The 17,845-nt window shown below is 44.6% G+C and overlaps 2 protein-coding genes across 3 annotated transcripts in view; one reads left to right on the top strand and one right to left on the bottom strand.

The window, feature by feature from the left end:
- The window catches only part of FANCD2 (FA complementation group D2), a 42,905-nt gene extending 29,809 nt beyond the window's left edge, over positions 1 to 13,096 (bottom strand). For both annotated transcript variants that reach the window (XM_065687898.1, XM_065687899.1), the window contains exons 1-10: positions 12,785 to 13,096; positions 12,261 to 12,366; positions 11,414 to 11,530; positions 10,745 to 10,812; positions 9,217 to 9,320; positions 8,535 to 8,595; positions 7,384 to 7,436; positions 2,527 to 2,605; positions 1,659 to 1,783; positions 634 to 721 (exon numbers count right to left, since the gene is read on the bottom strand). In XM_065687898.1, the coding sequence (XP_065543970.1) occupies positions 634 to 721; positions 1,659 to 1,783; positions 2,527 to 2,605; positions 7,384 to 7,436; positions 8,535 to 8,595; positions 9,217 to 9,320; positions 10,745 to 10,812; positions 11,414 to 11,530; positions 12,261 to 12,339 (774 nt within the window). In that variant the 5' untranslated portion in view covers positions 12,340 to 12,366; positions 12,785 to 13,096. The remainder of the gene's footprint in view (positions 1 to 633; positions 722 to 1,658; positions 1,784 to 2,526; positions 2,606 to 7,383; positions 7,437 to 8,534; positions 8,596 to 9,216; positions 9,321 to 10,744; positions 10,813 to 11,413; positions 11,531 to 12,260; positions 12,367 to 12,784) is intronic.
- Positions 13,097 to 13,101: 5 nt separating this feature from the next.
- EMC3 (ER membrane protein complex subunit 3) lies at positions 13,102 to 17,845 on the top strand. The gene is made up of 8 exons (XM_065687901.1): positions 13,102 to 13,356; positions 13,451 to 13,508; positions 14,262 to 14,355; positions 15,017 to 15,121; positions 15,796 to 15,877; positions 16,028 to 16,107; positions 16,697 to 16,779; positions 17,602 to 17,845. Exons 1-8 carry the CDS (start codon positions 13,202 to 13,204, stop codon positions 17,728 to 17,730), a joined length of 786 nt encoding a protein of 261 aa, XP_065543973.1. The 5' UTR covers positions 13,102 to 13,201; the 3' UTR covers positions 17,731 to 17,845.

The following is a 17,845-nucleotide window of genomic DNA, read 5'->3' as shown; positions in this document are numbered from 1 at the left end:
CAGAAACAGTTATGTTAGTGGGAAGGACTCTCTGAAGGCTTATAGTCCAGCCTTGTGCCCAGAGCAGGAATATTGTCAGTACTAGATCAGACTATGTAAAACAGTACTTAATGCACTCAAATGAACCAATTTTATTCTATACATAAGAAGCCTAACTGCAATAAGTGCAACAATCCAGCATGCTCAGAAGACCCAGGGCCTATCACATCTTCTCCTTTCCTTTTCCCAACATTCTGCAGAGAAAAACCACGATCATGCAATTATTTAATTACCAGTCAGCCTTTACTTAGAATATAGCAGTGGTCAGTGTACTTTAAAAAGAGAAACCGTGGCAATAAACAGGTTTAAGACAGTACAAAAATCACTGCAGCAGGATAAGGTGTTTTTGCATTTACTAAAATAGGGGTGCTTGAAATTTCTGAATGTGTACTGTAACAGCTAGAAAATGTCCCTCTGCTCCTCAATGAACAGTTTGACCTTCGCTGACTCATTTTCCATTTCAGCAAGCTCAGGACTTTTGAAGGCCTATAGGAGTCAGGCTTAGCAAAATACTTTGAATGACCTAACAGTTTTAGGTGTTGTGCAGCCCCACAAGGGCTGGGTTCTGCTCAGCTGCTCAGTAGAAACTCTCACCTCAGCCATAAGGCCTGCATCAAGATCCAGACGAGAAAGGGCATCCAGGATTGGAACTGTCAGCCGCCTGCCCTGTTTGAGTAAGCAGCTGATACACAAGGAAAAGGAAACAAATAAGCCTCTTAATAGTGCCATAAATGGATCTCTAGTAGATGATTCCAAAAAACCTCAAACTGACAACAATGTATGCCACTGGTATCATGGAAAACTTGTTTCCTAAATTGTCACTCCTCCCTGAACATGCCGAATTGTGATTCTGCGGTTGCTGATCAGAAGCAGATAGGAAGAATCTACTGTTTTTCAAATCTCATAAAAACAGGGAACATGGACAAAGATCTGGTACAAGCCCCGAGGAAGAACTTTAAAACTGGAAAGTCATGGGTTCCCAATGACTAGAAAAAATAGTGAGATTGCTGGTATATGACTTAACCACAAATATGACTTGGGCCTGACACCTTCTAGCCACACTTCTGTTCCATGGACAGGCCACCAGCAAAGTGTAAATGAGATTGCCACATTCATGCCAGGGATTGAATCCTCCTCATGCGTGACCTCCTCCCCAGTCAAAGGATTTGCTCTAAGAATTGCAAACACGTAATGAAAGGCACAATGGGTCCAACCAGAATCAGTTTCGTTCATCATCCTCTTCCCAGCACTGGTCAATAGGAAACAGAATAAGAATTGGACAAGTATTTACAAATGCTTCCCATGTAAACTGGTCTGGCTTTCTAGCAAGCTGTGGTTTGGCACCTTCTTGACCAAGGGACTGCAGCTCAAAGTCAAGACTGCAATAATTTTTTTAGATAAAAGCACTTGCAGAACATTTTGACCCCTATTTAAGAGCATAACAGGACAAATTATATGTCCTCCAGTACTAGCTGTCCCTGAATGTTACAGAACCAGGCTGTTGTCCTACTACTTCAGTCAGTCCTGGTGCAACCAACATTAATGCACAATGCCCTTTTCTGCTGAGTGCAGAAAATCGAACAACAAAATAGAAAAGCCCCAAACAGAAACATTTGTACCTGAGCTCTCTGGCAACTTCACTTTGCTGCGAATCCTCCAAGATCTCGGGTAAACTGGTGATAATATCATGCTGGATTGGCACTGGAGAGACACTAACCAGCTGCATTAACTTCTTGACGAGATCCTGAAGACCAGAAGAATACTTGTAAAATGCTGAGACTCACTGTGAGCAAATAGTTTCTTAGTAAAGCAACATTATGTATACAAGGTCACTCTAAGTCATTTGTCTGGATTTCTGCTAACTGTCCCTTAAATCACTGTCCCGTTGAAGCTGTGAATCATAGCACAGACTTTTACAGAATAACAACATTTTACAGGTAGGATATAACTATCTTGGTGAGCAAAGGAAAATGGGAAACACAACAGCAAACTCCACAGTGCATAGTGTGACTTCTTGACGCAGTTCATTTTCATTCTGGGACTCTCTAGGAAGAGCCCTCCAGCACAAACCCACAGAGACCAACTAACTTAGGGAAATGAAGAAAAAGAACCATCAAAGCAGGAACAGATAATTCATCTCCAGACACTGGCAATTAACCAATATCTCCAGTTAAAATTAAACAAGCAGGGATTGTAACTTCCTACCAGCAAAAGCTTTAGAATGGGGTCACACACATGGACACATGTGCACAGATACATATTTACGAAAAAGGAGACTTAGAGCAAGGGAAGAAGAAAGAGTAAAATGGGATGTTCAAGTCACTGAAAGCAATCATAATTAACCAGAAAGAATTAAATCTCTCCTTCAGCATGTGAATATGAAAACACCACCTCTCATTAGCATAATAACTGATCTCATCTCACCTGAGAAGCATTCCAGAAGCTGACTGGAAAGAGCCTACATGTGACTGCACTGTCAGTACCCACCTGGCTGTCAAGAACCTTGTCAAGCCATTTAAACTGATTGATGATGAGCCGGGGAAAATCTGTTCCAAAGGTGCCCACGCTGAAACAGCAGAAAGTGAAACACAGTTTAGTCGGACCTACAGACACTCAAAAGCTTTGCTGCTGATCAGCAAGACCATGAGATGCAATTCAAATTAACCATCAAAACAATTCAATGAAAATATCATTAACACCCTACAGATTTTAACACCATCATAGAATCATAGAATAGTTAGGGCTGGAAAGGACCTCAAGATCATGAAGTTCCAACCCCCTGCCATAGGCAGGAACACCTCACACTAAACCATCCCACACAAGGCTTCATCCAACCTGGCCTTGAACACTGCCAGGGACGGAGCACTCACAGCCTCCCTGGGCAACCCATTCCAGTGCCTCACCACCCTAACAGGAAAGAATTTCCTCCTTATATCCAATCTAAACTTCCCCTGTTTAAGTTTTAACCCGTTACCCCTTGTCCTGTCACTACAGTCCCTGACGAAGAGACCCTCCCCAGCATCCCTATAGGCCCCCTTCAGGTACTGGAAGGCTGCTATGAGGTCTCCACGCAGCCTTCTCTTCTCCAGGCTGAACAGCCCCAACTTCCTCAGCCGGTCTTCATACGGGAGGTGCTCCAGTCCCCTGATCATCCTCGTGGCCCTCCTCTGGACTTGTTCCAGCAGTTCCATGTCTTTTTTATGTTGAGGACACCAGAACTGCACACAATACTCCAGGTGAGGTCTCACGAGAGCAGAGTAGAGGGGCAGGATCACCTCCTTCGACCTGCTGGTCACGCTCCTTTTGATGCAGCCCAGGATACGGTTGGCTTTCTGGGCTGCAAGCGCACACTGCCGGCTCATGTTCATTTTCTCATTGACCAGCACCCCCAAGTCCTTCTCTGCAGGGCTGCTCTGAATCTCTTCTTTGCCCAATCTGTAGCCGTGCCTGGGATTGCTCCGACCCAGGTGTAGGACCTTGCACTTGTCGTGGTTGAACTTCATAAGGTTGGCATCAGCCCACCTTACAAGCGTGTCAAGGTCCCTCTGGATGACATCCCCTCCCTCCAGCATATCAACCGAACCACACAGCTTGGTGTCATCGGCAAACTTGCTGAAGGCGCACTCAATCCCACTGTCCCTGTCAGCGACAAAGATGTTAAACAAGACCGGTCCCAACACCAATCCCTGAGGGACACCACTTGTTACCGGTCTCCAGCCGGACATCGAGCCATTGACCACAACTCTTTGTGTGCGGCCATCCAGCCAGTTCTTTATCCACCGAGTGGTCCATCCATCAAATTGGTATCTCTCCAATTTAGAGTGGAGGATGTGGTGTAGGACAGTGTCAAACGCTTTGCCCAAGTCCAGGTGGATGACATCAACTGCTTTACCCCTGTCCATCAGTTCTGTAGCCCCATCATAGAAGGCCACCAAATTCTTCCCCGTAGTGAACCCATGCTGGCTGTCACCAAGCACCTTGTTGTTTTTCATGTGCCTTAGCATGCTGTCCAGGAGGATGTGCTCCACGATTTTACCAGGCACAGAGGTGAGACTCACTGCTCTGTAATTCCCTGGGTCTTCCCTTTTCCCCTTCTTGAAAATGGGGGTTCTATTTCCCTTTTTCCAGTCGTCGGGATCTTCACCTGACTGCCATGATTTTTCAAATACGATGGCCAGTGGCTTAGCAACTTCATTCGCCAGCTCCTTCAGGACCCGCGGATGGATTCCATCAGGTCCAATGGACTTGTGTGCATTCAGATTTTGAAGATGGTTGCAAACCAGATCCTCTCCCACAGTGGGCCCAAGGTCTTCATTCTCACAGTCCCTGTGTCTACCTTCTAAAACTGGGTGGTGCAGTCAGAGCCTTTGCCAGTGAAGACTGAGGCAAAGAAGTCATTCAGAACCTCAGCCTTCTCCAAATCCTGTGTAGCCAGTTCTCCTGAAAGCTTCCTCAGGGGGCCTGTGTTGTCCCTAGTCTGTTTTTTGTTTGCTACGTACCTGTAGAATCCCTTCCTGATATCCTTAACATCCCTGGCTAGGTTTAATTCTAACTGGGCCTTAGCCTTCCTAGCCTGGTCCCTAGCTTCCCGGACAACATCCCTGTACTCTACCCAGGCTGCCTGTCCTTGCTTCCATTTTTTATAAGCCTCTTTTTTCCTTTGAATTTTCCTCAGCAGCTCCTTATCCATCCAAGGAGGTCTCCTGGCCCTCCTGCTGCACTTCCTTCTAGTTGGGATGCAGCACTCCTGAGCTTGCAGCAGGTGATCCTTGAATATCAACCAACAGTCTTGGGCCCCCCTGCCCTCCAGGTCTATATCCCATGGAACCTTACTAAGCAGGCTCCTGAAGAGGCCAAAGTCTGCTCTTTTGAAGTCCATGGCAGTGAGCTTGCTGCACGCTCTTCTCACTGTCCTGGGGATCTCAAATTCGACCATCTCATGATCACTGCATCCAAGGCTGCCCTGGAGTACCACATTCTCAACAAGACCTTCCCTGTTGGTGAGCACAAGGTCAAGCATGGCACCTCTCCTTGTCGGCTCCTCTATTACTTGCAGAACAAAGTTGTCTTCCACACAATTGAGGAACCTCCTGGATTGCTTGTGCCGTGCAGTGCCATCATTCCAACAGATGTCAGGGTGGTTGAAATCCCCCATGAGAACAAGGGCCTGCGAGCATGAGGCCTTTCCTATCTGTCTGTAGAGTGCTTCATCCACAGGTTCTCCTTGATCAGGCGGCCTGTAACTGATCCCCACAGTAATGTCTCCCACGGCTGTTTTCCCTTTAACACTGACCCACAAACTCTCTGTAAACTGCTCACCTGCCCCCAGACAGAGTTCCATACTCTCCAGCCTTTCCCTAACATAATCCAGGAAGAACCCTACTTATTACTGGAATACTAGCAGCCTGTTTCAATAAACCACTAAGTTAGGGTACAAAAAGCAAAATATACAGTGTGACTTTACTTCAGATCTCCCGTGCCTCCTACCATGAAAGTGGCTATGCCAGCTTAGCCTAAAGCTCCTCTGAGGCCAGCAACCCTGTCCCCAGCTGCAGTCAGTATTAGATGCTTTTGGATAAGTTTTATGTAACAGGGCATTCACAGAGCAGTCCTTTCACAGAGTATCCATTCAGTCTCCAACAATGAGCAGTTCAGCAAATCTCCAAGGCAGAAGCTGGTACCCACTCCATATGTGCTATCCAGCAGTACACTTATTCTTCCTTAACTTCCCTAAGCCTTAAAAACAAAACAGAACCAAAATACAAAAAAAAAAACCCAAAAAAAAAAACAACACCAAAAAACAAAAACCCCCCAGACCCCTGTGTGTAATTTCTAACCTCTGCATTCTCCAGCACTGAATTCCACAGGGTGGAAAAGTCTGAAATAGTACTTCTGGTTTTTTTGCTTGCTGCCTTCCATACTTAAAAACAGTGGCTAAACCTTCCTCAGTTATCTTTCTTAAATCTTTCTTGCTTTTACAGACATTTGCAATTTCTCTGCTAATCATCTCCCTTGAAGGCAGGCAGAATTCTATTCTATTTAGAATATTTTTCCCTACTTACATAGAAACTGCTCTATTATATTTTTGTGACAGCTTGACCAGAAGTGCATGCAACATTCAAAATGTGGTTGTACCATGCATTTAAAGTGACATGGTGTTTTGCATTTTTCCCAGCTCTCTCCCTAGTATTTTTTTTTTCCTGCTTTGTCTACCGCTAAGCATGGAACTGATACTAAAGAGTAAGAAACAAAAAGAAGCATCCATACAAGACATGTTTCCTCAAGGAAAACACTGAGTTTGTCATTGTCTTTATACAATCAGGATTAATTTTAGTCTGATTTTTTTAAGAAAACAAGGTTTATAGAGCTATGCTCAGACATCCTCCCTCTTCTGTAACTTCTGATCACACTGGTCTGTGAGCACAGAAGTAATAATAAGCTGGCTGCTGCCAAGTCACATGAATAAACCAAGTTCTCCCTACCCTTCCTACAGCGAATCAGTACATTGCATGTCCTCTGTCCAGGCACTGACTGGCATTAAGGTCTATACGTCAGATTTTGGAGAAATTGGTGGGTCAGTACAGCTGTGGTTACAGATTAGTTGTAATGAATGTTGTTTCTTATCCCATCATTAAACAAAAATATCAGTAGGAATTCCACTGAAAAAACTCTGCTGTTCTTTACAATTAGTTTTAGACTACATTGCTGGGAAATTCGTTACCATAAATTGTTCTCTCGCTTTTCATTTCCTTTTTCATTTACAAACACGCTGAGCAATCAGATCTCCATGGACCACCCTCCTCCTTCTGCAATATGGACCACTCTCATTTCTTCCCCTCCCATCTTTAACTGGTCATTAATGCATAGAAAAAAAAAAAAAAATCATTCTTCTTACAATCTAACAGGAGACAAGCGTAACAGCATCCATTTTTAAGAGCACATTTAATAGCTTGAACACAATCTGCATTTTTAAAAGGTCTGTTTGCATCCAGCAGTCTCCTAAAACTGCCATCCACTTTCATCTTTTTCTACATCATGAAACACTCCATAGTCCCTTTGCTGAGGCACTTCCCAGCTTGTGCCAATAGCTATGAAGAGTGTAATGAATCACGAGGTATGTCTGTATTTCAGCTTTTATAAATTTACCTTCTGCTTTATGCATCCACCAGTTTAAAATCATGGTACCTCACAGATAATTTTGCACATGTGCGAAGAAAAAAAACCAAAACATCAGTGCAAACATCCATTCAGGTAAATCTGAAGTAACTGTTAAAGTCAAACAGTCGTTGATTGTCCAAAAGAAGAAATATCATTTCAAGGCAAGGGAAGAGAGTCTATACTCACATGTCAAAAAAGAACTCGGGGATCTTTTCCAACAACAGTGTTATAACAGCAGGCTGGAAGAAAGGCAATAGGACAGTGTTAGGATGATGACTTACTACTTGTGCTGTAGAATTGCCACCAAACCTGATCTTTTTCAAAAGATTAAATATGCAGAGAATAAAATACTCAAAAGGACCAATAATAATATTTCCTGTATAAGAAATCTCTTGCCAAATGTCAGAAAGGAGGCATACAGCCTGGAAAGAGAAACCCACAAATGCTGAGGGTGATATAAACTATCCACATTATCCACAGAATCAGGACATAGGGGCAGGATGTCTAATTTCTCTGGAAGCACTCCTTCTCAGACCCAGCTGAGTTGCTTTTCACTACACAGGAATCTAAAGCATCAACTTTAGACAAGATTGCAAACAAGTCACACATGCATTTGCCATTCCCTCTGAGGGTCTAATTTCCTCCTCTCCCTCCCCCACCCTTAATCATGGCCCAAATGCAATTCCAAAAATGTATTTAAGACAAGAACTCTTAAAACATTTTAATTATAAGAGGATTTAAATCCACAGCTGTTTAGATTTCCCATGCCTTGACAAGATATCTGCCACCTTCAATTCCATATACCTCTTAATCCAACTTGCATACAGCTTAACAAACCCTGTTCTTGCCAGCAGGTTGCTCAGCATCTTGTCCATTTTCAAACACTCCCAAGGTTCAAATTGGTCCAGTAATGGAGTTTCAATCACCTCTCTAGCCTACCTGTTCTAGCACTTAAAGGAAACAGTCTCCACAGTGGGATTGTTTGTATACTATCACAATTTCCTATGGTTGACCTAAGCTATCATGTCTCATCCTGCCCCCATTCACCTTTGAGAAGAATCTGTTTTCTCTATACCAGGCAACTACGTATCTGAAGACCACAAAACATCCCTTAACCTTCTATTTTTAAGACTGAACAAACCCAGTTCCCTCTCTCTCCTTGCATGCCATGTGCTCTCTGCCCTGAGCATCTTTGTATCTCTGAAGGAACAAATCAGACACTAATCCAGATGGAGCCCCATCTGCCCCACGAGTTCTATTAATCCTCTACTTGAGAAAGCAAAAGAATCCCTAAATAAATCAACACCATTGTAAAGAGCAAACTAAGGTGCCCATACCTGTAAGATCTTAATTCCCAGCAGCAGTTTAATGAGGCTGTCACAATACGAGTGTCGAGTCCTGCAAGATTAAAGATTCCACCACAGTTACAATAAAAACATAAAATCATAGAATGGTTTGGGTCGGAAAGGACCTTAAGATCACCTAGTTCTAACCCCCCTGCCATTGGCAGGGACACCTCACCCTAGACCATGTCATCCAAGGCAAAACATGTTCAGAGAACAGGCTGTACCCCTTCATACTACACATACACACACACACACACACACTTAAAACTGCACTTCAGCTCTCAACAAGGTTACTCACTACAAGACTAATGTGAGATGGAAATGGAAAAGCGCCTGTGGTCAACCTGCCTCTCCTGGCAAAACTGTCAAAAACCAGTTGACCTTTACCAGCCTTGTCAAAATTGTTCTTCCCCTGCAGAATTTGATTCTTGCCATAAAATGCCACAGAGACCAACACATGCCACAGGCAGCCAGTAAATACCATGACTTACCACTTTAAACTTACTGGTGCTGAATAGCAGCGTATTACAATAGCTACTTCTGCATAAGAAACAAGTTTCATTGTGTATCAGCTGGAGCTATGGTCCTTCCCTGCACTCTGCTCAATGTTACATGGCATTTAACTAGAGACTGGTGCTGGCTGAAGGGGAAGACAAAACACATGTTCTCTGACCTTGACCCCTCGGTCTGTGTGGGAGCACAGGGCAAGAGACAGTTCTTGAACTGGTTTCTGTCCTTGATGTGAGATTCCAAGCCGCTAATAAATAACTTCACAACCTGCAAAGCACAGAGAAGTTATCCACTTCCTGAAAAGACACCCCCCTCAACTCCTGTGGTTTAGGAACAGATGATGACAGGGAACAGCTAGCCGGGGACCACAGAAACCGTGCTGGAAGGAATGCCAGATACTACACGAACTCTAGTCTAAACCATTTCCAAAGGGAAACACCAATTGTTCTACAAAGTAACTCTAAAGCAACAGTCTTATATTTTACTTTCATTTATCAGAGGTTTGCCTGACTTCCTGTTCAGCTGAGACAGCAACATTTGATGTAACAAGAGCTGCACCCAAAAAGCAGTTGCAGCATTTGATTTCCAAATCAAATCACTGGCCTCAGGATTCTCACACTGGGCTTGACTGGAGAGGAGTATCACACTGGCAGTTTTAATGCTGCCAGCTCCAAGCCAACACAAAACCAAACACAACTTCCACTAGAAAGCTAAGTAAATGATTTTCCTCTCTTAAGAGTCTCTGACTATTGAATAATATTGCCAATTAATTACTTTGACAGGGCACAGTGGTGGAAGTACAGAACTTTTGCTTGGAATTGTGCAAAACCAATCTTTGAACATTCAGCTGATACAATTTTCTTCTTGGTAGCTGGTACAGTGCTGTGTTTTGGCTTTAGTCTGAGAATAAGTTGATATTATACTGACATAAGATGTTTTAGTTGTTGCTGAATGCTGCATACACAGAGTCAAGGACTTTTCCGCTCCTCACCCCAACCCACTAGTGAGCAGGCTGGGGCTGCAACAAGCTGGGCAGGGACATGGCCCGGACAGCTGATCCCAACTGGCCAAAGGGACATTCCAGACCATATGGCATCATGCTCAGCATATAAAATGGGAGGGAAGCTGGCTAGAGGCTGCTGCTCAGGAACTGACTAAACACTGGTTGTTGGGTTATGAGTGGCTGTATTGTGCATCACTTACTTTGTATGTTTCAATTTTTTTTATGATTGTCACTATTTTCCCTTCCATTTTTGTTCTATTAAGCTGTCTTTATCTCAACCCAAGAATTTGAGGGGTTTTTTTTTTGTTGTTGTTCCCTCCAGTTCTCTCCCTGATCCCACTGGGACAGGGTATGAGCAAGTGGCTGTGTGCTCTTTAGCTACCTGCCAGGTTAAACCACAAGCATGCACATCAAGGCTGGCTTAGCAAAGTCACAGGCTGGTCATCTTTGCCTGACTGTTCAGACCTAACAGCTGAGATGAGACATAATAGCAAGACAATGAGAACAAATGACTGGAACAGCAACACTGACAGAATTAGAGAACCTGGACCACAGAAACCCAAGATATACTACTGTGTTCCATACTTTTGTATGGGACCAGCATAAACAGGTAGCTGCATTTGCACCTTTTGCTACACAGCAAGCAGCTTTAAAGCTGGCTCCTGCCAAAGAATAGTCCGCTACTCACGCCTGGGTAAATTGGGTGTTTCTCCAGGGCCAGGCAGAGCTTCTTCTGGAAAGTCATTTGATCCACAGCTAAGGAGAAAGTTTAAAAAGAAAATAAAGAACCAGACCACACAATATCATAACAACTGGTACACTGAGTACAAGCTCTCAGGCCCACCTGCCAACGCTTCCGCATTTGTTTTACTGAGAAGTCGCGTCAGCGAAAGCCTGAATGACATTACCACTTATGCTTGCTCCAGTCTGTCCTGAGAGTAGCTCATAGCACTAAAAAGGCTTAATACACAAATTCCCGAGAGCCTTGCCCAAGCTAAAAGGCAACATGTTTGTTTTCCTGTTTCAAGGCTCCTGCCTCTGTAACTCGCTACTCATCACAGATGCAGTCTAATCTTATTTCATATACCCCCAATAATCTTTCAAAAGCCTTCTGACTTTGCATGTATACACCCAAAAATGTTGCCATAATGAGTTTAGGTGATGCACTGAATTCAGCAGGAACTGTGTAATTCAAGAGGCGTGTAACGACCAAGAGGCCAGGTGTAGGTTTGCTTGAATTTTGGAACAAGCTAGCTCAAGTATTTTTGCTCTGCAAATAAAAAGCGTCTTGACTTTGTACCAGTCATCTTTGCAGGTTTTCAGACACAAGCAGAGAGAGCAAATGTTCAACTTGTACCTGTTTCATTCTGTCCCTCCCCAGCTTTCAGTACAATTCCTGATGTTCTAATGAGCTCTTCAAAAATTCCCTCAGTCTCCACTTCACCAGGGGCAGAAATCCGCGACTTCTTTGTTTCTGAGAAAAACAAGACACTTTCCATCAAATATACTCTGCAACAAAAATATCAAGGACCCTTCAAATAAACAACTAATTAAAAATTAACTTTCTAGTAAGAAACTAGAGGAACACAGAGAAAACAGTTACGGGACCAGAGTAACCAACCGTACTGCTATTTGACAGCGGTCATTACCCAACTCAGGTGCCAATGCACAGATCCTGTAAAGCAGCTATCCCTGCAGCATGTCACCAGAAAGGAACATTTCTTACCCCTTTAGGTGACCCACAGCCAAAGACAGCTAAGATACACCTGTAGTGGCATACTCCCATGGGAGACATGCCTACCAACAGATCATGAGCACGTATTTTCCTCTGGCCTGAAAAGCACAAATTTGATATAGGTTCTCCCACCGGACCCCTCTCTTGGGTATCAACCCATCTACTAAAGCTCCAGCTACAGAGAGAGGTTATCATGGTTTGATTTACAGATATCATTTTTGATCAGATGAGATTAATCTGCAGACTCTGAAGAGAGTGAAGCTCAAGATAGCTAACAATGAACAAAGGTATGAGAACAGAGGGACTAAGAAAAGATACAGCACTGCTTTTAGTGTTGTTTTATTGTGACTTTGAGTATTTAAGAAACAACCGCATCATTAATAATTGGCATCAACAAAACTGTCATTTCAGCCTTCTGCCTGCCTGGGAGCCACTGCCTCTCCCAGAGGGTCTCCACATAAGGTAATACCTGAGGACCTAGTCGGCAGATCTGCCTTGCCATTCTCTCCAGAAGCCTCAGCTTTCGACAGCTTCCTTTTTGAAACCATGTTGTTTTTTGATACCTTTGTTGTTGCCTAGAAAAATGCAGGAAAAAGACAAGTGAGCAAAGCAGACATAACTTTAATTCAGATTTCTGCAAGCAAGTCTAGAATGTGTCAGTGAATAGCGAAGGGAAATGCTCCAGAAATTGCTCACAGAAAGGCAGATTGCCAGGTTAACCAATACTGCATCACATTTTTCTGCTGCTGAGACTGAGATTTTAGAACTGTTATGTTTAAATAGTGGAATACATCACTTTTTCTAAAATTCAGCTCCTCATAAAACAAGGCTTGGCTTTGAAAAGCAGCGTGGCCTTCACCTGCCCAGCCAAGCTAGCTGGCCCCCGCGCTCCTCACCAACTGCAAGGTCAGCTCTGTCAACACAGACCTCCACCGGTTTGCCCTCTTCAGGTGGGTGGCGGTGGTTGAAAGGAGACAATAAACCCTGGCTCACCTTTAAAACCTAAAAGGAAACGCACGATGGGCCTCCGGCAGCTGCTCGGGGCCCGAGGGGCGGACGGGCGCGGCAGGGAAGAGCGGAGCGCTTCGCTCGTCACTGTGCTCTGCCCGAACGCTCGGCAGTCCCGGGGCCTGCCGCAGAGCGGGGCGACCCCAGGGCGGCACGGGAAGGGGCACGCCGAGGCTCAGCCCCCTCCGCCCTCACAGCAGCTCCCGTGGGCAGGCCTCGGCGGGACGCCCGCCCGGAGCCGGCTCGCTGAGGAGACCAGCCCGCGCTTCCCGCCACCGGTACGCGATGACGTCCGTTCCGGCGTCGGCAGAAGGGCTGGCCCCGGAAGCGGAAGCGGCGCAGGGGCCTGTGGCGGGCGGCCCGGTGGCGGCCGGAGCCGGGCCCAGTGGTGGTGCCGGCACGATGAGTGAGCCCGAGCTGCTGCTGGACTCCAACATCCGGCTGTGGGTGGTGCTGCCCATCGTCTTCATCACCTTCTTCGTGGGCATGATCCGGCACTACGTGTCCATCCTCCTCCAGAGCGACAAGCGCCTCACCCAGGAGCAGGTGTCCGACAGGTCAGCGCCGCCGCCGGGCCCCTGCCCCTTCCTCCGTGCCGCGGCCCGTTGGCGCCCGCGGCCGCGCCGCTAACGCGACCTGCCTCTTTTCCAGCCAAGTCCTGATTCGGAGCAGAGTCCTTCGCGAAAATGGAAAATACATTCCCAAACAGGTAGGCAGGGGCGCGAGTGGCTCTGTGCTTCGCGAAGAGGTAGCTCGGAGGCGCGCAGCCGCGGCAGTGGAGGGCCGTGGGTCGAGGCGTGCTCACGTGCCCCATGGGGTCAGCCGGCCCCGCTGGGGTTCCCCCCGCCCAGGAGCGCCTGGAAGTGCAGCCGGGAGCAGATGTCCCAGGAGACATGGTCACAGCACATGTCTCCTCCCTCATATTGATGTTAGCTTCCACCACGCCGTGTTTTAACTGCATGCTACAATGAAATCTGTATCCAGTCCGTTTAGTGTCTACCAACAGATATATAAGGATTTAACAGAAGCTTGGGATAATGAGGTAGTTGTACAATGTCAGCTGTAGTGCTTGCTGAACTAAAATTCAGTTGCTCATCTTGGCTCAGTTGCTGCCAGATATCTATATTGTAAAATTCAGAAGTCACTTGGAGGGAATGGAGATGTCTGAAGTACCAGTCAGTATCAGTGGTGAACCAGTAAAAACTTTGCACAAAGCAGTAAAAGCTCGTTAATTACCATAGATTATTATTTAAATAATTATTAGAATTATCTTAAGAATTTTAGAAAGGCAGAGAGCTGGTGCTCTGGAGCCAGGGAAACAGAAGTGAGCAGCTTTAGAGCATATGGGCAGTGAAGTACCTCCCCAAGAAAGATGGATGTGTTGCGAAAGAGCTCGTAAGATGTCTGCATGCCTGAACAAGAAATAATGTTTCTGTCCTGTCATTTCTTCTGGTGCTTTCAGTCTTTCCTGACCCGGAAATATTTTTTTAATAACCCAGAGGATGGATTTTTTAAGAAAACGAAAAGAAAGGTAGTGCCTCCTTCACCAATGACAGGTACGTTAAGGTACCATCAGTGCTGCCAGACAGAAAAACTCTTTAGCTTTCTACCAAGGCAGGAAGGTGAATCAACTTTGCAAAGAGTTCAGAGGATGTGAAGGAGAGGGCGGGACTGTGCCACTGGGTTTTGGGGAGGAGGAGGGAGCGAGATCCCTCTCTTTGGTAGCAACATGTCATTTCATTCTGCTTAACTTCAGCCTTCAGCTACCTGCAGCATTTCATGAGACCACAAGTACCTCAGTGCTGCCAGAAATGGGAAGTCCTGCTCTCATGCATATCCTTATGTCAGCTTTTTGCACCAACAGGACCTTCTCTAAACTGATGCAACTTATTAATGTGGCCAAAGACCTCAGCAGCATATTAGCTAGATAGTTAGCCGTCCCTTTTTCAGCTAAGTCTGCCTACAGAGGGGTCAAGCAAATTCAGCAATCTGGAGCAAGGCATAGAGTCAAACACAGGCACAGCAGCTGGGCTCAGACATGGGAGGAAACACACCACCCTTTTGAAAGCAGCAGCCACCACAGATCTGGGATAGATGGTGGGACAGGACTGTTACCTCTTATGCAGTTTCTTAATTAAAATAGTTGACCTTGGTGAAGTAATGTTGTTTCCCTTTATTGTGATACACTGCTACTACACATCAAATCTGTGATTGCAGATCCAACCATGCTGACAGATATGATGAAAGGGAATGTAACCAATGTTCTGCCTATGATCCTCATCGGTGGTTGGATCAACATGACATTTTCAGGATTTGTCACAAGTAAGTGTCTGGAATAACATGTCTGGTCTGTTTGTGATGACGATCTCAAGGGTCTGGGCTGTATCAAAGATTTGTTTCTCCATCTGAAAGCAGTCAACTGGAAGCAGCGTGAATGTGGCTTTGGTACTGCTACTATTCACTCCATGAGCTGCACTGATTCTCCTGCCCCATAGCAAAAGGAGGGAAAAGAGTTTTCAGAGTACTGGCCACAGTCACAAGAAAACAGCTCATGTATTCAGGAACAAGTGTAGTCAGAAATCCAGTATTTAAATTTACTAAAACTGCCTAAACTTCAACTTGATACAGTAGATTTTCCTCTCAACCTGTCCAGGGAGTTGGTTACTGTGTAATGCAGGATGTACACATGAAAAATACTTGCTTATATGGACAGTTCTGTGTTTTTTTTTTTTCCCTACTGTTTAGGTGGTAACTTTTGCTTTAACAAAGACATTCCCCTGCAACACTACCTGTGAGGGTTTGGTCATTGGATTCAGTTTCAAAAAGTCTTTTCAGACTGATACAAATACAGAACTAGGTTTTTTTCAAAAGTACCTGTTAACCTGAGGCAGTCTGAATGCAATGCATACAAATACTAGATTTAATAAAAGCACTGTCTACTTGCTTTGCAATTTTGTAGCATCACTTTGTGAAACTGGGCTCTTTTCATCCTGCAGCAAAAGTCCCATTTCCTCTGACACTGCGTTTTAAGCCGATGTTGCAGCAGGGAATTGAGCTGCTCACTCTAGATGCATCCTGGTAAGCCATGTCCTCAGCAAGCAAGGTCAAATCATCACTTGGAAAATGCTGAATGTGTTAATAACCCTCAAATGGTCTGTGCATGCTTCTGGAATGAGGTCACAAGCCAGCTTTGAGCTGAAATCAACTATGCTTGTTCTGATTTATCAGGGTGAGCTCTGCTTCATGGTACTTCTTGAATGTGTTTGGACTCAGAAGCATTTATACCCTCATCCTGGGCCAAGATAATGGTAAGACACCATAACTTCTGTGAAAAGAGCTGCTTCTCCTTCCCTGGGATGACTTCTGAGGGAGGCTGGGGAAGTATTTCTAAATTTCCAGCCAAAAAGCTCTAGAAAGCCTCTTGCACATCTGTGAGGTTACTCTCAGGTTATGGCCAGGTTTGACACCACCTGCAGCAAGTATCCAAATCTTCTGTACCAGCTGTTGGCAAACTGCTCATGATCTTCCATGGTAATTGACCCATGTTTTCCTTCACATCAAATCCATGTGCAGAAATTTTGCTCTCAGGCTTGCTTTTAGCTTTAACAAGTATCAGTTTTAAGGAAAAACAGAAAGATTTTTTTAATGCTAGATGTAGGGTAGGACAGATACTGTTTCTGGAGGTATTGGGAACATGGAAGACCATGTTTTCCTCAATTTCCCTGCATATTTAAGGTGAATTTAGCTGAGATGTAGGGGGTGGGAACAAGAGGTCTTGTGAGAACTCTTTCTGGCACATTAGTATTGTATTCTCTGTGTTTCTGCAACTTCCTATAGTTATAAATGAGCCTGCTATTTAAATGACACAAAAATCAGCCTCTCATTTCTCTTTTGTAGCTGCAGATCAGTCCAGGGTGATGCAAGAACAAATGACAGGGGCAGCAATGGCCATGCCAGCAGATACTAACAAAGCATTTAAGGTACTATATTCCCCCTTGCATTCTGAGTTGCTGTGAACTTGCAGGATGGTAGGCTGTATGTAACTTGGCCTCTTCCTGTATCAACTAAGGGAATTGCTCCGGATTGCTGTTCCTAAAATTAGAGCTTGCCCTGGGTCTGGCAGAGCACCACTACCCTGAAGTAAACCTGATCACTCCTGACACAAAAGATGAATTCATGTGCCACTGTCTGCTTTGGCAGAGGAAGATTTTTTTCACTTCTCTCGAGATCTAGTTCCAAAGCAGAAGGTGACTCCCAAAAAGTTGTGTGGAAAATGAGTAGCAGGGGACATCATTCTCATATTTAGGATAAAATTCTGCTTTTGGGCTGCTGTGAAAACCTGGTGCAATGAATAAAGCTCTGCAGGTCCAGGGAGGATTGTTGGTTGGAGAACAGTCTCATGAAGCACATGAAGTCTGTGATCAGCTGCAAAAGTTTTGACCTGTAACTGTTTTTATCAAATCTCTCTGCACTAACTAATTAACCACAAAGCACCTGAGTCTCCAGAACAGAATCAGCTGTTTCTAGAGACAGCTGTTTAGAAGAAATGGACAATTCCAGGTTAGAGGGTTTTCAAAAAACAGATAATGTAGTTTTTCTAATTACTATGCCATATTGACCAACTAATACCCAATTAAGCATAAAACACTGATTTCAGGGAGCTGACAGGATTGCCAGGTTTTTAATAGAACTTGGGTTTTGTTGCAGTTTTTATGGTAAGCACTGCTTTGTGTAGTTCTTGTATAACTACTTTTAACAGCGTGTTGCTCTTCTTTCTCTGTGTCTGTTTATTGTCAATGCAGACAGAATGGGAAGCTTTAGAATTGACTGATCATCAGTGGGCCTTAGAAGATGTTGAAGAAGAGCTCATGGCAAAAGACCTCCATTTTGAAGGCATGTTTAAGGAAGAACTTCAGACCTCCATCTTCTGAATTTGAGAATATGCTTTTGTCTCTTCTTGTAAAAAGAATCTGAAAAGAAATCTGATACTTAAAACTACATAATGTATTTTAGAAAGGCTGGGAATAAAAGAAAACATGTTCAGAA

The sequence above is a fragment of the Lathamus discolor genome, chromosome 7, assembly GCF_037157495.1.
Source record: "Lathamus discolor isolate bLatDis1 chromosome 7, bLatDis1.hap1, whole genome shotgun sequence".
NCBI lineage: Eukaryota > Metazoa > Chordata > Aves > Psittaciformes > Psittacidae > Lathamus > Lathamus discolor.
Note: the sequence above shows the minus strand (reverse complement) of the source record. Positions and strands in the feature narration are given on the sequence as shown.

Bases quoted from the DNA above. Each gene is read 5' to 3' on its own strand.
- EMC3 (XM_065687901.1), top strand. From the start codon at position 13,202: ATGAGTGAGCCCGAGCTGCTGCTGGACTCCAACATCCGGCTGTGGGTG. The intron at 13,509-14,261 runs GTAGGCAGGGGC...TGGTGCTTTCAG, and splicing joins GAAAATACATTCCCAAACAG to TCTTTCCTGACCCGGAAATA. The intron at 15,878-16,027 runs GTAAGCCATGTC...CTGATTTATCAG, and splicing joins CTCACTCTAGATGCATCCTG to GGTGAGCTCTGCTTCATGGT.